This window comes from Anomaloglossus baeobatrachus, chromosome 2 (assembly GCF_048569485.1).
Source record: "Anomaloglossus baeobatrachus isolate aAnoBae1 chromosome 2, aAnoBae1.hap1, whole genome shotgun sequence".
NCBI lineage: Eukaryota > Metazoa > Chordata > Amphibia > Anura > Aromobatidae > Anomaloglossus > Anomaloglossus baeobatrachus.
Genome location: NC_134354.1, coordinates 427,866,467 through 427,886,582, shown reverse-complemented (window position 1 = coordinate 427,886,582; position 20,116 = coordinate 427,866,467). Strand labels below are relative to the sequence as shown.

General features: G+C 46.6%; 1 protein-coding gene across 5 annotated transcripts in view; it reads right to left on the bottom strand.

The window, feature by feature from the left end:
* Nucleotides 1–14,513, bottom strand: part of OGG1 (8-oxoguanine DNA glycosylase) — a 49,993-nt gene extending 35,480 nt beyond the window's left edge. For 3 of the 5 annotated variants that reach the window (XM_075334166.1, XM_075334170.1, XM_075334165.1), the window contains exons 1-2: nucleotides 14,462–14,513; nucleotides 11,027–11,137 (exon numbers count right to left, since the gene is read on the bottom strand). In XM_075334166.1, coding sequence (XP_075190281.1) covers nucleotides 11,027–11,137; nucleotides 14,462–14,511 — 161 coding nt within the window. In that variant the 5' untranslated portion in view covers nucleotides 14,512–14,513. Of the gene's footprint in view, nucleotides 1–11,026; nucleotides 11,138–14,043; nucleotides 14,347–14,461 lie in introns of those variants that run through there. The other 2 variants (XM_075334168.1, XM_075334169.1) reach the window with 2 other exon arrangements.
* Nucleotides 14,514–20,116: the final 5,603 nt, after the last annotated feature.

The following is a 20,116-nucleotide window of genomic DNA, read 5'->3' as shown; positions in this document are numbered from 1 at the left end:
ATCACAGACACATACACATATAGAATACACGCAGATCGCACTCACACTCACACACAGAGACAGACATATAGAATACACATACAAATCAAACGTACAAAAAAAAGTGGGCTCCGCTGTATTTTTACCATCCAGCCGAGGTAAACACACAGCGGCGGCCCGGTATTTTCAGGCTGGGGAGGGCGAGGGCCAGGGTTAATGCACCCCCCCCTCCCGCAGCCGAGAATATCAGCCCGCAGCTGCCCCGGGACTGTCGCATCCATTATGCGGCAGTCCCGGAGTTTCCCGGCTCTTCCACATTGCCGTGATGCGGTGGCAATCAGGGTAATAATGAGTTAAATGGCAGCGGATCGCTGCCATTTAAGTCCAGGCTTAATCATGGCAGCGTCTATGAGACAGCTTTCGTGATTAACCTGTAAGTAAAGTGAATAAACACACACACACACACATCGAAAAATCCTTTATTTTAAATAAAAGACAAAAAGCCCCCTCTTTCACCCCTTTATTAATCCCCCCAACACACAGCTCCGGCGTAATCCACGGAGGTCCCACAATGCTTGCATCCAGCCGCAACTGAGACTGTACAGAATGCAGCCTCGTAACGAGCCTGCAGAGGTAATTACAAGTCATTTCCCACGGTCGGTAATGTGAACACACTACCGCTCGTGAGAAATGCAGTGTGTGCTCACAGGGACTCTATCCCTCTATCTATCCTTCTATCTGTCCATTATCTATCCCTCTATCTATTCCTCTATCTATCCTTCTATCTATCCATTATCCATTTATTTATCTATCGATCCCTCTATCCATCTATCCATCCATCTTATCTATATATCCTTCTATCTATCTATCTATCCATTATCGATTTCTCTATCTATCTACAGTTAGGTCCAGAAATATTTGGACAGTGACACAATTTTCGCGAGTCGGGCTCTGAATGCCACCACATTGGATTTGAAATGAAACCTCTACAACAGAATTCAAGTGCAGATTGTAACTTTTAATTTGAAGATTTGAACAAAAATATCTGATAGAAATTGTAGGAATAGTACACATTTCTTTACAAACATTCCACATTTTAGGAGGTCAAAAGTAATTGGACAAATAAACCAAACCCAAACAAAATATTTTTATTTTCAATATTTTGTTGCGAATCCTTTGGAGGCAATCACTGCCTTAAGTCTGGAACCCATGGACATCACCAAACGCTGGGTTTCCTCCTTAATGCTTTGCCAGGCCTTTACAGCCGCAGCCTTCAGGTCTTGCTTGTTTGTGGGTCTTTCCGTCTTAAGTCTGGATTTGAGCAAGTGAAATGCATGCTCAATTGGGTTAAGATCTGGTGATTGACTTGGCCATTGCAGAATGTTCCACTTTTTTGCACTCATGAACTCCTGGGTAGCTTTGGCTGTATGCTTGGGGTCATTGTCCATCTGTACTATGAAGCGCCGTCCGATCAACTTTGCGGCATTTGGCTGAATCTGGGCTGAAAGTATATCCCGGTAAACTTCAGAATTCATCCGGCTACTCTTGTCTGCTGTTATGTCATCAATAAACACAAGTGACCCAGTGCCATTGAAAGCCATGCATGACCATACCATCACGTTGCCTCCACCATGTTTTACAGAGGATGTGGTGTGCCTTGGATCATGTGCCGTTCCCTTTCTTCTCCAAACTTTTTTCTTCCCATCATTCTGGTACAGGTTGATCTTTGTCTCATCTGTCCATAGAATACTTTTCCAGAACTGAGCTGGCTTCATGAGGTGTTTTTCAGCAAATTTAACTCTGGCCTGTCTATTTTTGGAATTGATGAATTGTTTGCATCTAGATGTGAACCCTTTGTATTTACTTTCATGGAGTCTTCTCTTTACTGTTGACTTAGAGACAGATACACCTACTTCACTGAGAGTGTTCTGGACTTCAGTTGATGTTGTGAACGGGTTCTTCTTCACCAAAGAAAGTATGCGGCGATCATCCATCACTGTTGTCATCCATGGACGCCCAGGCCTTTTTGAGTTTCCAAGCTCACCAGTCAATTCCTTTTTTCTCAGAATGTACCAGACTGTTGATTTTGCTACTCCAAGCATGTCTGCTATCTCTCTGATGGATTTTTTCTTTTTTTTCAGCCTCAGGATGTTTTGCTTCACCTCAATTGAGAGTTCCTTAGACCGCTTGTTGTCTGGTCACAGCAACAGCTTCCAAATACAAAACCACACACCTGTAATCAACCCCAGACCTTTTAACTACTTCATTGATTACAGGTTAACGAGGGAGACGCCTTCAGAGTTAATTGCAGCCCTTAGAGTCCCTTGTCCAATTACTTTTGGTCCCTTGAAAAAGAGGAGGCTATGCATTACAGAGCTATGATTCCTAAACCCTTTCTCCGATTTGGATGTGAAAACTCTCATATTGCAGCTGGGAGTGTGCACTTTCAGCCCATATTATATATATAATTGTATTTCTGAACATGTTTTTGTCAACAGCTAAAATAACAAAACTTGTGTCACTGTCCAAATATTTCTGGACCTAACTGTATATCAGAAGGAAATTACCTTTTTTTTCCTTTTTCAACATGCTTTATTTATAAAAAACTGCAGGGACCAACCTACGGAAGAAACGCGGAAAAAACGCACCAAAACCACGGCAAAACCGCATGCGTTTTTCCTGCAGTTTTGGTGCGTTTTTTTACCGTAGATGCGGTAATCTTCAACTCCCAGAAGTTTCTCAAGAAATTTTCTTGAGAAAAATCACTTTTCTAGTGCGCACAGAGGCTAAGGGCTGGTTCACACTAAGCGACAGCGACAACGAGGTCGCTGTTACGTCACCATTTTCTGTGACGTAACAGCGACCTTGTAAGTTGCTGTTATGATCGCTGCTTAGCTGTCAAACACAGCAGCCGAAGCAGCGATCATAACCGCGAGAGCAGGGAGCCGCGCACACTGCTTAGCGCTGGCTCCTTGCTCTCCTAGCTACAGTACACATCGGGTTAATTAACCCGATGTGTACTGCAGCTACATGTGCAGAGAGCAGGGAGCCGCGCACACTGCTTAGCGCTGGCTCCCTGCTCTCCTAGCTACAGTACACATCGGGTTAATTAACCCGATGTGTACTGCAGCTACATGTGCAGAGAGCCGGAGCCAGCAGCACAGGCAGCGTGAGAGCTGCGGAGGCTGGTAACTAAGGTAAATATCGGGTAACCACCTTGGTTACCCGATGTTTACCCTGGTTACAGCTTACCACAGCTGCCAGATGCCGGCTCCTGCTCCCTGTTCGCTTCATTTCGTCGCTCTCTCGCTGTCACACACAGCGATCTGTGTGCCACAGCAGGAGAGCGCCTTTGAAGAAAACGAACCAGGGCTGTGTGTAACGAGCAGCGATCTCGCAGCAGGAGCCAGATCGCTGCTCAGTGTCACACACAGCGAGATCGCTAATGAGGTCACTGTTGCGTCACCAAAACCGTGCCGTAGCAGCGATTTCGGTAGCGATCTCGCTATGTGTGAAGCACCCCTTAGGCAGATTTCCCATTTGATAGTGAAGGAAAGTTCTCCTTGTAGAGCTGTAATGAAGGCACCAATGAACAATGTAAACAATACTACCCTGATGTTATCTCTGCGTACAAATACAATGGTGTTTGTGGGCTGTAGATAGGTGACAAGAGTCTTTTCTATGTTGTAAAAACTGAAAAGACAAAGAAGAGGTGGGGATGCAAATGGTGTCTTATCTGGTGGTACCAAAAAGAATTTATATAGGTGCACTAAGCCTGCGCTCACCTCAGCGGTAGGGCTGATCGAATCTGGCAACATCCGGATCGTTGGATCCCTGACGGATTAAACAAAAAAAAATCCGGATCCGCTCCGGATTCCGGTACCCATATAAGTCTATGGGGACCAGAATCCGGAGATTAAAAATGGTGGTGGCAGGGGGCGTGGCCAGGCAGCAGAGGAAGATGGCCATTTGATCCTAGAGCCTCAGCACAGCTAGTACTTCAAAAGCGACAAAAACAGCGCATGAAGCGTTCACAAGGTCCCCTGTGACACCTGACGTGTAGGCATGATGACCAGGGGTAAGAGAACGCAGAAGAAAGAAAGAAAGCTGGAGTACTTCTTTGATAAAGATCCAGGCAAAGATAGCTCTGGATGCCATAGCAAGCCTTGCTCCCCTGTGTCACAGACCTCTCAATCGCCCTGCAGGAACTCATCCCCGGGCTCACCATCCCCAAGAGCGGTGAGTGCACCTTCATAAACCCCCTCTCAGGGCCCCAGTCCCTCTCCAAGATCGAGATTTAGCCCATTAGTAGCTGCATCAGAAGTGGAAGATAAAGTTCCGGCAGGTGGTCGGAAGGATTCACATTCACACTCTGGTGCTTTGCAGCAGTGCAGTCAAAATAGTGCAGGTGGATGCAAGGATGGCTCTGATTCAGAGAAGGAGCAGAGAGCCCCCACCCTCTCTAAGGCCCCTTTCACACGTCAGTGATTCTGGTACGTTTGTGCCTTTTTTTGAACGTACCAGAATCACTGACATACGCAGACCCATTATAATCAATGGGTCTGCTCACACATCAGTGATTTTTCACTGAACGTGTCTCCGTGCAGCGTGCACGTGTGGCCGTGATTCTGCACGGAGACATGTCCGTTTTTGTCTGGCATCCCTGATGACCCACGGACCACACTATGGTGTGATCCATGTGTGATCAGTGACACACGTACCAGTAAAACACTGACATATCAAATATTCAAAATTTTCAACTTACCTTGCCTGCGATTCGCTGTGCCTGCTCCGCTCTCGGCAGCTCCTGAATGAATGAATATTCATGAGAGCAGGAAATGCCGACCAGGAAGTAGGTGCTGAGAGCGGTGGGCGGACGCTGCAGAGCCGAGGAGATCAGCACCATGGACAGCAGCAGTGAAGGCAGGTGAGTAATGTCCATGTGCAATCACGGGATCATGGATCACGGATTGCACATGGACAAGCCACGTGTGCCGTGAATCACGGAACACGGAGGGACATGTGCGTGTTTTACACGTCAGTGAAGAACATCAGTGTTTTTCACTGACGTGTGAAACGGGCCTAATGCTGTGGAGGTGCTGGCAGGCTTCCAAACAACAGACCAGCCTGCCTCTAGCACACTCCTCAAGGAGATGCTGATGGCTTTCTGTAATTCCATGCACCAGGACTTTTCTAAACTATTAATTCCAGTCCAGGCTCTCACCAGTGAGTTGGACACCAAGGTCACACACATTGAGCAAAAAATGTGGGACTTTGCAAACTCCCACAACAAACTGATTGATGCACATAAATACCTCTCTGATGAAATTGAAGCTATTCAGAACAAGCTTGTGGACCTGGAGTATCGCTCCAGGCGTAACAATATAAAATTCAAGGGCGTCCCAGAAAGCGTTAACCCTCTGATCTTAAGGGCTAAATTCAGGATTTAATAAAAGCCATCATACTTTCTTGCTCTGCCCATGACCGTATAATAGACAGAGCACACAGGGTGCCTAGTCCTAGACATGTACTTCACACTACGCACATAGACGTCTTGGCGCGTATACACTTTTTTCATGTGAAAGAGGATTTACTATTAGGGATGGGCGAACCCCCCGATGTTCGATGTTCGGTGTTCAGCAGACTCGCCCGAACGTTTTGTAAAGTTTGCGTTCGGGTTCTGATATAACGCAAACTTGCGTCCGAACACCGAACTCAGGCTTTACAGTTATGTGATGGGGAGGGGGTCTGTAAAATAAAGAATATAGTTAATAATAAACATTGTCATTATACTTACAGGTCCCGCGACGCGTCCTGCAGACTCTGTCTCCTGCCGCTTCTCCTTCCGATCATCGCTGTGCCCTCCCGGTAACCTGCACTGATGATAGGACGTTCCGTGACGTCATAGCATGTTACCAGTCACGTGTGTATTATCGCATTGGCTACAGACTGGTCACATGGCTATGACGTCATGCTAGGTCCTGCCAGTGCATCTCTCCGGTACGCGGTGCTCGTCTGACCATCTCCGTACTCAGTATACTCGGTGAGTGCCGTGTACTGGGGAGATGCTTGGACACATGGTCGGCTCCCTGTCCCTGCATATCGGCGCTCTTTAGAAAGTCAGCCCACATACAGGGACTGGCTGCCACAGCCGGTGAATAGCGGCGCCGAGAATCAGGTGATCGGAGATCACCGTTGCTATAGTAACCCGCCTGTCAGGTTACTATTGCAACGGTGGTAACAGTGTCAGCGGTGATGTCACCGCTTACCAACCCGCAGCTTCTGCTCTCTCACTGATTAGACTGCACAGGAGCAGCAGCGTTCTTCCTCCCATGCAGTGCTGTCTGATGTAGCAGAGCTATATGGGTTGAAGGAGAAGGAAGACAGAAGACCAGGATCGTGGAGGGGTGAGAGAGAGTCATAAACATGGAGTCTCTAAGTGTGTCTGTGTATTTATTTCTATTAAAGTATTTTTTCCTCTGTGTGGTGTCTTTTTTTTAACCCTTTACTGGAAATTTTTAATGGCCGGGTCAAACTTGCCTGACATTAAGAATCTCTGGCTTAACACTAGCTAGTAAAACAAAGCTAGTATTAACCACTTATTACCCAACGTGCCACCTGTCACCAGGGCCACTGGAAGAGTTTGATACAGCGCCAGAAGATGGCGCTTCTATGAAAGCGCCATTTTCTGGGGCGGCTGCGGACTGCAATTCGCAGCGGAGGGGCCCAGAAAGCTTTGGCCAACCTGCGCTGCGGATTCCAATCCCCAGCTGCCTAGTTGTGCCTGGCTGGACACAAAAATGGGGCGAAGCCCACGTCGTTTTTTTTTTTTTAATTATTTCATGAAATAATTAAAAAAAGGGCTTTCCTATATGTTTAGTTTCCAGCCGGGTACAAATAGGCAGCTGGGGGTTGGGGGCAGCCCGTACCTGTCTGTTGTACCTGGGTAGCATACAAAAATATGACGAAGCCAACGTCATTTTTTTCTGGAAAAAAAAATTTAAAAAATGCTTCACAGGATATTCCATTGCCAGTGAAGGTAACACCAAGCAGTGGGGGTTAATAGCCAGTAGCTGCTTGGATTACTCTAAGGCTATGTGCGCACTAGAAATGTCATGTTTCTCAAGAAACTTTCTTGAGAGACATTCTGGGAGCTGAAGATTCTTGCATCTGCGGAAAAAATCCGCACCAAATTTGCGGCAAAAACGCATGCGGATTTGCCGCGAATTACCCGCGGATTTTTATGAATGGATAAGTGCAAATCCGGGGGTAATCCGAAGGAAATAATGAACATGCTCATTTTCTCAAGAAAGTTTCTCGAGAACATTTTCTCAAGAAACTTTCCTTGAGAAAAATCCGCAGTGTGCGCACACCTATTTTTTTTTTCCATAGGTTTTGCTGGGAAATGTCTGCAGAAAGATTTAACACCTTTCTCAAGAAATTTCCGCAGCAAATCCGCGGGTAAAACGGTCTACTGCACACAAAGCCTTAGCTAGCAATACAAAAAAATGCAGCGGGAGCCCACATATTTTTTTTTTAATTATTTATTTAAATAACAAAAAAATGGGCCTACCTGTATTTTGATTGCCTGACATCACAGTACTGTAAAAATAAATAAATCATTAAAAAAAAATGACGTAGCGCTCCGCGGTATTTTTGATTCTCAGCGCAGATAAAGCAGACGGCTACGGGCTGCCACCCCCATCTTCCTGGTGTTACCTTGGCTGGCAATTAAAATGCAGGGAAGCCCATTCATTTTTTTTTATTTAAAAAAGTAATTAAAAAAAGAAAAAGCGTGGGCTCCCGCCGTATTTTGATTGCCAGTCAGGTATAGCCAGGCAGCTAGGGGCTGGGATTCTCGGCAGCCCGCAGCAGCCCCTGGAAATGGCGCATTGTTTCTTAGCGCCATTTCCAGGCGCTTTACCCGGCTCGTCCAGCGACCGTGATGGCAGTGGCTCGCTGGGTAATAAAGGGGTTAATTCCAGCTTTGTATTCTCAGATGGTACTAAGCCAAAATAGACATGGCCACCATGAATTTCTAGGAAACAGTAAAAGAAAAAACACAACACAGAAATTTATTTTATTAGAAATAAAACAAAAAACATTTAGACTTCACCTTTATTACAAAAAAATCCTTAGTCCGACATACTCCACAGGGACAGCAATGTCAGCTTCATCACTGTGCACAGACAGTCCTATATACAGTGAGAGGCAAAGAGCAAAGTCAACTCTGCTTCATCTTGTGCACAGAAGTGTCTATACATAGTGAGAAGCATGACAGAGAGCCATGTCAGGTCTACTACATCGTTCTGAATAGAGCGATGAAGCAGACGCTGACAGTGAGGGGATGATTGCACTTGCGTCTCACATTGCATCACCCCACTCTCACGACAGCAGCGCCTCAGCTGTGGAAATACATGCAGCTGACCCGCTGCCATAGGGAGATTGTGCACCGTGATGCAATGACACTCGCATCACGGCGCACCAGGACCTGTGATGATGTCATACTCACGTGACTAGTCTGTTGCCAATGAGGTAATACAACCTTCACACGTGACTGGTCACATGGGTATGACGTCACGGTAATGGCAGGTCCTTTTAGCCAGAGGTGCTTACCGGGGGGGAACAGCAATGATCGGACGGACGCGTTAGCAGAAGCGCTGGGAGGCAGAGTCTGCAAGACGCGTCGCGGAACCTGTAAGTATGATTAGAATGTTTTTTTAATAACGTGCTTTTTTTTTTTTTAACAGCCCCTGGACCCGAACGGGTACACGAACTGTAACACGAACGTCCCAGAAAGCTCGTGTTCGTGTGCACGAACACCATGTGTTCGGTACGGACGCTGAACTTTACAGTTCGAGTTCTCCCATCTCTATTTACTATATTATGCCAGAAAGAAGGGATTCCTTCCATCCCCATTTCAACATGTGAAACTATATGCAGATGTTTCAGCAACCACCCTCCGCTTCCGCAGAATTATGTCACCTATCACTACAGTACTACGGGAGAATTCGGTGGCATACAGATGGGGGTTTCCTATGAAGCTTATTATCAACTTTCAAAAACTCATGGCATGTCCTCACCTCCTATGAAGAGGGACGAAACCTACTGCGGAATTGGAACTTTTCTGTACCTGATCATCCAGCGCGCTTCCACTCAATCTACACCTCCTAGCAAAAAAACACGTGTTATTTTCATGCATTTTTTTGCTGCGCTTTTTTGACAGGAGGTGCACATTTGGTGCTGATATTGTGTGTACTAGATTTGAGCACCAAATTTCCACCTCCTGGCAAAAATAAAATAACTTTTTTTCATTTTTGGGCCAAGGGATGCAAATTTGGTGCTGAAATTGTTACACCATATTCTTGCATCCAATCTATACCTCCTGGCAAAAATCCATGTTTTTTTACGCATTTTTTTGCAGCGGTTTTGTGCCAGGAGGTGCACATTTGGTGCTGAAATAGTCTACACCAGACTTCAGCACCAAATTTGCAATTTTATTTTTACCATGAGGTGTAGATTGGGTGCCGGAATCTGGTGTAAAAATGTAATAATCACCAAATTTACATCCCTTGGCCCAAAAATTAAAAAAAAAAAAACCAGTACTTATCTTGGCTGTGTAGCAAAAGAAAAGGAACCACATGCGACTTTTCTATTGTTAAATAATTAAAAAAAAAAAAAAAAAAAAACGACGTGCGGTCCCACTAATTTTGATACCCAGCCATGATAAAGCCGGCTGGGGGCTGGTATTCCAGCCCGCAGCCGTCCGGTATTGCCGCATCTATTAGATGTGACAATCCCGGTGCTTTACCGGCTCTTACCGTTGGCCTGGAGCAGTGGCAATCGGTCTAATAAGGGGTTAATAGCAGCACACAGCTGCTATTAAGCCCTAGGTTAGTGATAGCACAGGCGTCTTTGAGATACCTGCATCACACTAACCTGTAAATGAATATAAATAAACACAGATACAGAGAAAAATCCTTTATTTGGAATAAAATACAAAACGCACACCCTCCTTCACCACTTTATTAACCCCTTCACCACTTTATTAACCCCCAACACCCTGCAGCTCCGGTGTAATCCACACGAGGTCCCATGCTGCTTCAGCTATGCTACATAGCCAGCGGCCATAGAGCATGACCGCAGGCTGTGCAGACAATGACAGCCGTGATGACTGCATGGCAGGCAGATACTGTCACAGGCTGGGGGCGCGGTCTGTCTGCAACCAATCACAGACGAGAGAACGGCCGGTGGGCGGGGAAAACACGGAAAGCTGTGTGTATAGATACACAGTACAGGAAGTGAATGCACGACCCAGAAACAGTGTGCCGCCATGAAACCGAGTCTCTGTAAGTATGAAACGCTGTTTTATCTCTGTTTTTCTTTATTTTTCAATTATTTTCGCCAGTGCCGAATCCGGATAGTGCACCTGGAATACTGGATCCGGCACTCGGAAATCTTTTAAACCACGGGATCCGTAGTTTTACAATTCGTATCTGCTCAGCCCTATTTTACCGCAAAACTGGATTCATCACAGATGCGTTTCGGTTTATTTCCAGTATGCGGTTGCGTGTGTCATACGCAGCCGCATGCGACCGCATCTTGCCGCGATTCCAATGGAGATGAATTGAGCTGAAGCGCATTTGTACCGGATCTCATTTTGCGGCAAAATACCGCTAATGTGAGTGCTGCCTAACCTGGTGCGGTTGTGTTATAGACGCAACCACTAAAACCACATATAACGATGGCTGCTGCAGAACCCAGAAAAATAGCAATGAAGTAGAAGGAAGAAAAGTGTTAATCTGCACTGACAGAAGAAGATAACTGAAGATTGATGGAGATTAAAACATCTGATTTTATTGTTCTACACGTTTCGGCACTCTATAACTCCTTCAGGAACAAAATCAATAATGTACATTGAACTTCAGTGATGATATTCTGGCAGCACGGATTAACCCTTTTCTTCCATCTACTTCATCGCAAGTGTCTTTTCTAGTACTACACCTTTAAAATAAAGTTTGAGTGTAACTATCAGGAATGTACTCACCGAAAAGACTGACCGCCTGGTAAAACAAAATCCAGGCGCAGTTCGGAGAGATGGCATGGAATTGACCTCCAGAGATGAGGGCAGACTGAGAGAGATGTGAGGAGTTTCATTCTGGGGGGAAAAAAATATCACACGTAAAAACAGAAGTGTAAGGCCACGTTCACATGTTCAGTACTTGGTCATTTTTACATCAATATTTGTTAAGCGCAAACCAGGAATGGCACAGCCAGAGGAAAAGTATAATAGAAATGCGAGCACCACTTCTGTATTTCTTACCCACTCCTGGTTTTAGCCTACAAATACTGAGGTAAAATGTTAACCAAATATTATACATGAGAACGTGGTGTAAGGATCTATTTATCGGGATCTGCGCACCACAAAAATGTTATGAATAGTGATGGGTGAGCACTAAAATGCTCAAATGCTCGTTCCTCGATTCAAGCTGATCAGATGCTCGAACGAGCTCGGCGCAAGTGACGAGCATTATGGAAAGTCAATGATTGGCCTGTTCGGTCTCGCCCACATACAGCCAGCCATAACAGAGCATTCCTGGCAGGGGTTTTTTTGTTACACAACGTCCGAGAACGTTATATTATCCCTCGAGAGCCACATCATGCAGTGAAGCAAGCCTGTGCACTGTGGTGGTTGTTTCACAGACGAAATATCAGAGCACCCGTGATACTCAGCCGAGCTCCTTATGTGTGATCCAGTAACAAGCAGTGCCAAGCATACTCGCTCATCACTTGTTGTGAGCACAGACTATGTGCAGCTCCAGTGATGAACTATATTCAAGACAATCAGCCTTGTTACAGCAAAATCAGTGTCAAAATTTAAACATAATGTGAAGGAAATATATAATTGTAGGGGAAATGTTTAAACAGTAGTAAAGTTACACTTAGGGGTACTTTGCACATTGCGACATCGCTACTGCAATATCGTCGGGGTCAAATTGAAAGTGACGCACATCCGGCGCCGGTAACGACGTCGCAACGTGTAAAGCCTAGATGCGCCGATAAACGATCGCAAAAGTGTCGTCAATCGGTGATCTTTGTAGCGTCAGTCATTTCCATAATGTTGCACCAATAGGAGATATGATGTTGTTCCTCGTTCATGGCAGCAGTACACATCGCTGTGTGTGAAGCCACAGGAGCGAGGAACATCTACCTGCCTCCACCGACAATGCGGAAGGAAGGAGGTGGGCGCGATGTTTACATCCCGCTCATCTCCGCCCCTCCTCTTCTATTGGCCGCCTGCCGTGTGACGTCGCTGACGCCGCACGACCCGCCCCCTTAGGAAGGAGGCGGATTACCGGCCAGAGCGACGTCGCAGGGCAGGCAAGTGCGTGTGAAGCTGCCGTAGCGATAATGGTCGCTACGGCAGCTATCACAAGATATCGCATGTGCGACGGGGGCAGGGACTATTGCGCTCGGCATCGCTAGCATCGGCTAGCGATGTCGCAGCGTGCAAAGTACCCCTAAGTGACAAAAGGACAATCTGGATTTAGCAGTATTGCAAAAACTAAGGGGCTTTTGCTGCAGGTATCAAAAATGGCACCTCAACTCCTGGGACCCAGAGCTTCAAAGGGTTAGCAAATGGTTTGTAACTGGGTAGACTATTTCCCATTTACTGTGTAAGGCCCGTTTCACACATCCAGCTTTTCGCCGGATTCGGCGCACTCCAGTACAGTCTATACAATACAATGGCAGCGCGACAAGCTCCGGTCACATGCTGTCATGTGACTGGAGCATGTGACCCAGGAAGTTGTCGCGCTGCCATTGTACTGTAACACACTGTACTGGCGGTGTGCTGAATCCGGCGAAAAGCTGGATGTGTGAAACTAGCATAAAGCCCCCTTCACACGTCCGCGAAAATCACGCACATTTTTCACGGACGTGTCAAAGGTGCGTATTGCCCTCCGTGTGCCGTGTTAATGGCACAACATGTGTTCTCCGTGTGTTATCCGTGATAACACATAGAGTACAGGAACACTCTGCTCACCTGTCCCTGGCGTTGCTGAATGTGGTTCTGATCTACGGTTTCCGGTCCTGCAGACTCCCCGCTGCTGCTGCTTCCGGCCCGCAGTGGAGTGAATATGCAATGAGCATAATGAGCGGGGGTCGGACGCGAGTGACAGCAGTGGCAGAGACAGCAGAGCTGGAGAAGGGGAGTTTAGAAATTCCTTTTAATTCACAGACACGTGTGTTTTCTCTGATGCGTGTCACACGGATCACATCTGTGCGGTCCGTGTGCGATCCATGTGACACCCGTGATGCCGGAGAAAAACGGACATGTCTACGTGTGGAGCAAATGGGCACACGTATGCTCCATATGGACTCACGGTCCATGGCAAAATATGCAAGTGTGCGCAGACCATTGATTTTAATTTGTCTACGTGTGCCTGTGTCTCCAGCACGTGAGGAAACGGACCAAACACGTACCGGAGACACGGACATGTGAAGGAGGCCTTCCCCTGTGGGCATGATACCATGGATTCACATGTGCGACGTCCCCCGTTGCTCCTTCAGATCCCGCGCGTTTGCACTTTTTTTTTTTTTGCACCATTCCCACAACCTTTTCCGGGTGTTCACTCGCCGGCTTCAGACGAGCTCTGCGCATGATTAGACTCTTCTGATCATGCGGAGAGCGCGTCTGAAACTGACAACAAGCAGCCGGAAAAGGCTGCGGGAATGGTAAGTGCAAACAGGCGCGGGATCTAAAGGAGCAACAGGGGACGTCGCACGTGTGAATCTATGGTATCATGCCCACAAGGGCGAGATACCATGTAACGTATGCAAACGCCCACAGAGCGATGTGACACCTATGGGGCGACGAGCTCTGCTATTTACATAGGAAATATGTAAGTAATAAAACATTTATTACTTTCATATTCCACAATATAACAACACAGGGATGGGTAGGGAGGTGTAATTAGGGCACATATACATCTGCTGATAGCTCAGAATGCATATTGTACGTGACAGGTTCCCTTTAAGAATAACAAACCATGCTGTACTCACCCTCCCCAAGTCCCGCCTGCTCACTGAAGAAGGCGTTTTGTCTATACTAGCAGGGTGGCTGAGCTCACTGATTGGCTATGGTGAGGATGGGCTGTCAGCACTACAGCCAATGCAGAAACTGGACCAGGGGATGGTGAGTAAAGCATGATGCATCATTTCTAACAAACTGCAGTTTGTGCCGAGCATTGTCTAAAAGAGGCCAACGCCTTTAAGGGTTAATAATGCACACAGAGGATTAATACATATGAAGGGAGACCCTCACTATCCGGAAAACGACCATCACCCACAATGCACTGCTGCCGGTAACAGCCAACATGGCTGGACTGCATAGAACACCACGCACCCCTCTGTACTATATGGCATGAGGTAATAAAACAAGGTGATCGTTCTAGGAGTACCCACGGTACATCACATGTACCTACTGATCAGCGCGCTCCCCTTCTCCGAGAGGACCTCGTGACGTCGCATACCACGTGACCAAGCGTCTGACTGCAGGTCACGTGTCACCGTGCGCGCGGCAAATATTACCCGGCCGGCCGCCACTTGTGGTGCGTGTGAAGCCAGTCTGCTATGGCACGGTGCAGACATGGCTGATTCTTTGGGGCTTTATAAAGTTTATGTGGCGATTTTACGACTGTAAAAAGGACTGAAAGTGGTATCTGTGATGGTTTCTGAGACAATAAGGGCTGCTGTGTGCATGAGGAGTTGGTGGCAGTTACTGCAGGGGGAGCATATGACACAATACATTGTATAGCACCCTGGACAGGCCAGCACTACATGAAAGGTGAAAGAAGAACACCCTCAGAGTATTAACCCCTTTGTGCTGTACATCGTCTGGTCTGGGTATGCTTGTTTGGGAGCTGTGCTATGCTGAATACAGTGCAGATGTCTGCGGTAATACATAGCCAGAATGAAGGCCCCTGTCACCGCCATCTTAGCCTGTTTTCCAACAATGAATTTTTGGAGTGTATTTTCACTACTTAAAAAATGCAGCTTCTTAGGCCTCATTCACACGTCTGTGTTACCGGTACGTGGGATGTCCATTTTCCCATGTATCGGAGACGTACACAGTATTGAAATTCAATGGTTATCTTCACACCTCCGCGTTTTCCATAGATCGTGTCCATGTGAGCCATACATGTGTCCGTGTGATCCACAATGATACATGTCCTTTTTTAACCGGTAACACGGACCCTACAAGTCAATGCGTCTGGGAAAAAGAACGTACAGCACATGGATGACAAAAATCCAAAATCTGGGTGCTGTTTGCACAACCGTATTTTCAGTCTGCATGTTGTCCCTGTAAAAAAAAACAAAAACCGAGCACACGCGAACCAATGTTATTGAATGGGGCTGGTCAGATGAGGTTGTTTTTTTTCATACTAAGGCTATGTGCGCACTTTGCATCGAGGTAGTTGCAGTTCGAAACGCATCCTCTGGCAGAAATGCTTTTTGCCAAAGTTGCTTTTGACCACAGAAACGCAATAAATAAGCGTGCGTATTTACCGTGTTTTAGCCGTGTTTTTAGCTTTTTTTACATGCTTTTCCATTGCGTAAAGACAGATGCGTTTTGAACATAAAGATGCTGCTAAATAAAGTTTAAACAGTCAAACACTATGAAAAAAGGGGAAAAAAAAGAAAACATAATTATTTAAATCATAACGAAAATAGTTATTTGATATAATTATAGCGGTTTTATACTATTTATGGCTAAAATAACAATATATTATTTTTCATTAATTTAATTGTCGGACTATGTGTGTGTGTAAAGGGACATATCATTCCATTATTTTGATGTCCTAAACGCATGCGTTTATGTAGTCCAAAACGCATGTTTTCTGTAGCTAAAAAGCATGTAAAACGCTGGAATTTTGATGTTGCTTGCTTTTTGCAACTTCTCATTGACTTCAATGTTAGCAAAACGCAGCCGAAATGGCAAAAACAATTGACATGCTTCTTTGAACGCTGAGTTTTTGCCCAAAAATATGCAAATTAAACGCTGCGTTTTGAACAGCAAAGTGCGCACAAGAAATCCCCATTCCCCATAGACTTTGCTTGAAAATCAAAACGCATGCATTTTGGCATGAAAACGCTGCAGTTCAAAACGCAGCTGAAACGCAGGTAAAACCGCAAAGTGCGCACATAGCCTTACTAAATGACCATGTGAAAAAAAAATCACAGTATGCATTATTCTACCATATATCTGATGAGACTCGCCTATTCACGTCTATGGGTGCAAAAGAATAATCTGATCCCATACAGATTATTATTATTATTTATTATTCTAGCGCCATCAATTCCATGGCGCTTTACATGTGAAAGGGGTATACATAATAGGGATAAGTACAATAATCATAATACAAGGCACAGACTGGTACAGGAGGATAGAGGTCCCTGCCCGTGAGGGCTCACAGTCTACAAGGGATAGGTGAGGATACAGTAGGTGAGAATAGAGCGGATTGTGCGGCGCTGTATGAGACTGAGAGTTACAGCAGGTTGTAGGCTTGTCGGAAAAGGTGGGTCTTCAGGTTCCTTTTAAAGCTTGTCAAGGTAGGCGAGAGTCTGATGTGTTGTGGCAGAGCATACCAGAGTATGGGGGAGGCACGGGAGAAATCTTGGATGTGATGGTGGGAAGAAGAGATGAGAGGGGAGCAGAGAAGGAGATCTTGTGAGGATCGAAGGTTATGTGCAGGTAAGTCCCAGGAGACTAGGTCAGAATGTAGGGAGGAGACAGGTTGTGGATGGCTTTGTAGTTCACGGTTAGGGTTTTGAACTGGAGTCATTGGGCAATGGGAAGCCAGTGAAGGGATTGGCAGAGAGGAGAGGTCGGGAGTAGCGGGGGTACAGGTGGATTAGCCGGGCAGCATAGTTTAGAATAGATTGTAGGGGTGCAAGACTGTTAGAAGGGAGGCCACAGAGCAGGAGGTTGCAATAATCCAGGCGGGAGATAATAAAGGCATGTACTAGCGTTTTTGCAGGTTCTTGGGAAAGGAATGTTCGGATCCGTGAAATATTTTTGAGTTGGAGGCGGCAGGAGGTGAAGAGGGCATGGATGTTTGGCTTGAAAGAGAGATCAGAGACTAGGAATACTCTCAGGCAGCGAGCACATGGGACCGGGGAGAGTGGGCAGCCATTGACATTGATGGATATGTCAGGTAGGGGAGTTGAGTGATGGGGGGAAAGACAATGAATTCTGTTTTGTCCATGTTCAATTTTAAGAATCGAGCAGAGAAAAAGGATGAAATAGCAGACAGACATTGTGGGATTCTGGTTAGTAGGGAGGTGATGCCAGGTCCAGAGAGGTAGATCTGCGTATCATCAGCGTAGAGATGATACTGAAAGCCGTGGGTCTCTATGAGCTGTCCCAGGCCAAGGGTGTAAATGGAGAACAACAGGGGTCCAAGAACTGAACCTTGGGGGACACCGACAACTAGGGGGCGAGATGAGGAAGTGGTGTGAGAGTGGGAGACGCTTAAAGTTCGGTCGGTTAAGTATGAGGAGATCCAAGATAGCGCCAAGTCTGTGATGCCCAGAGACAAGAGAATTTGTAGTAGAATGGAGTGGTCTACTGTGTCAAAGGCAGAGGACAGGTCCAGAAGGAGGAGGACAGAGTAGTGTCGCTTGGATTTTGCGGTTAGGTCGTTTGTGACTTTGGTTAGGGCAGTTTGAGTGGAATGATGGGGTCGGAAGCCATATTGTAATCGGTCAAAGAGGGAGCAGGAAGAGCGGTATGAGGACAGTTCAAGATGGACATACTGTTCCAGTAGTTTTGAGACATAGGGGAGAAGTGATATGGGGCAATAGTTTGACACAGAGGAAGGGTCAAGGGAGGGCTTTTTGAGGATGGGAGATAAGAGGAGAGGGAGGTGGTGCCCGGTGGATGAAGGAGCAAGTTGAAAGTGTTGAATAGCTGTTTAGGGTTGTGGGATAGAAAGGATATGAGTGATGAGAAGTAGGTTTGTTTTGCAGCAGTGAGTGCAGACTTGAAAGTGGTGAGAGCTTGTTTGTATGTAATGAAGTGCTCAGTGGAATGAGACCTCTTCCATCTGTGCTCAGCAATTCTGGAAGCCCGTCTCAATTCTTTAGTCTGGTTCGTGTGCCAGGGTTGCCTGTTGAATGTGTGGGTTTTGGTGTGTGTGAGAGGGGCAGCTGATTCGAGAGCTGCACAGATGGTGGTGTTGTATAAAGTGGCAGCAGCATCTGCATCGTGTGAAGAAGAAATGTCTAAAAGAGGGAAAAGAGACTGAGACAGTGAGTGTAAGTCAAGGTAATTGACATTTCTGCGGGGGTGTGAAAGTTTTTGGAGGGGGGGTTGTGTACTTAGAGATGAGAGGGAAGAGAATGTGAGTATGTTGTGGTCAGATAGGGGGAGAGGCAAGTTAGAGAGGGTAGATAGGGAACAGAGGCGAGTGAAGATGAGCTCGAGCGTGTGGCCGTCTTTGTGAGTAGCTGCAGAGGACCATTGGGTGAGGCCAAAGGAGGAAGCGAGTGTTAGAAGTTAGTGGGACTGAGGGAGCGGGGGCTGGGTGAATGGGTATGAGGTTTGAAAGGTTGCGAAAATTAGTCTTAAGGTGGCTTTACACACTGCAACATCGCAAACGACATCGCTGTAACGTCACCGGTTTTGTAACGTCACCGGTTTTGTGACGTTATAGCGACCTCCCCAGCGACATTGCAGTGTGTGAAACACATCAGCGACCTGGCCCCTGCTGTGAAGTTGCTGATCGCTACAAATTGTTCAGGACCATTCTTTGGTCCTTTGTTTCCCTCTGTGCAGCAAAGTCTCAGTGTGTAAAGGGGACTTTACAGCGACTTCGTTAGCGACTTCCCTTTCAAAAAGCTGCTTTAGGCCTGCAACTCACATCTGTTTAAAACGTGCGTGTTTGGTCCGTTTCCGTACATACCGGAGATACGACCAAACGTGCACATATGTTTTTTTATGTTTAAAGGCACACGTGCGTGTTATTTGATCTTCCGAGAAATGTCCGTGTGTGATGCAAAATGTCGTTACTACATGTCGGAAGACAGAGTAGCGGGATGAAATGAACTCGGGTGAACTTCACCCGACTTCATTGTCATGCCGCGGCTTTGTTTGTGTGCCGTGTACTGATTAGCGGTCACCTGTGAAGGATTCACTGGTGACCTCTAATCCCCCGAGTGACTGAAGTGTCCCCCCCTCTTTCATACTCACCGATCCCCGATCACCGGCGCTGCACGGCATTCACACTGCTCCGGCGGCTTTTTCTAATTTGAAAAAGCCGGCCGCTCATTTAAACAATCTCGTATTCCCTGCTTTCCCTGCCCACCGGCGCCTATGATTGGTTGCAGTGAGACACGCCCCTACGCTGAGTGACAAGTGTCTCACTGCACCCAATCACAGCAGCCAGTGGGCGTGTCACTATGGAGTATAGAAATAAATAAATAAATAAAAAAAACGGCGTGCGGTTCCCCCCAAATTTAATACCAGCCAGATAAAGCCATACGGCTGAAGGCTGGTATTCTCAGGATAGGGAGCTCCACAAAATGGGGAGCCCCCCAGCCTAACAATATCAGTCAACAGCCACCCAGAATGGCCGCATACATTAGATGTGACTGCTCTGGGACAGTACACGGCTCTTCCCGATTTGCCCTGGTGCGTTGGCAAATCGGGGTAATAAGGAGTTATTGGCAGCCCATAGCTGCCAATAAGTCCTAGATTAATCATGTCAGGCGTCTCCCGGAGAAACCTTCCATGATTAATCTGTAAATTACAGTAAATAAACACACACAACTGAAAAATCCTTTATTAGAAATAAAAAACACAAACACATTCCCTGGTTCACCACTTTAATCAGCCCCAAAAAGCCCTCCATGTCCGGCGGAATCCAGGATGGTCCAGCGTCGCTTCCAGCTCTGCTGCATGAAGGTGACCGGAGCAGCAGAAGAAACCGCCGCTCCTGTCACCTCCACGCAGCAAATGAAGAGAGCCGCATGATCGGCTGAGCTGTCGCTGAGGTTACCTGGATCTAGCGGTGGATGCAGCGGTGGCCGCTGCACGGAGACTCGGTCAGTGAAAAATCACTGTGTGCACAGA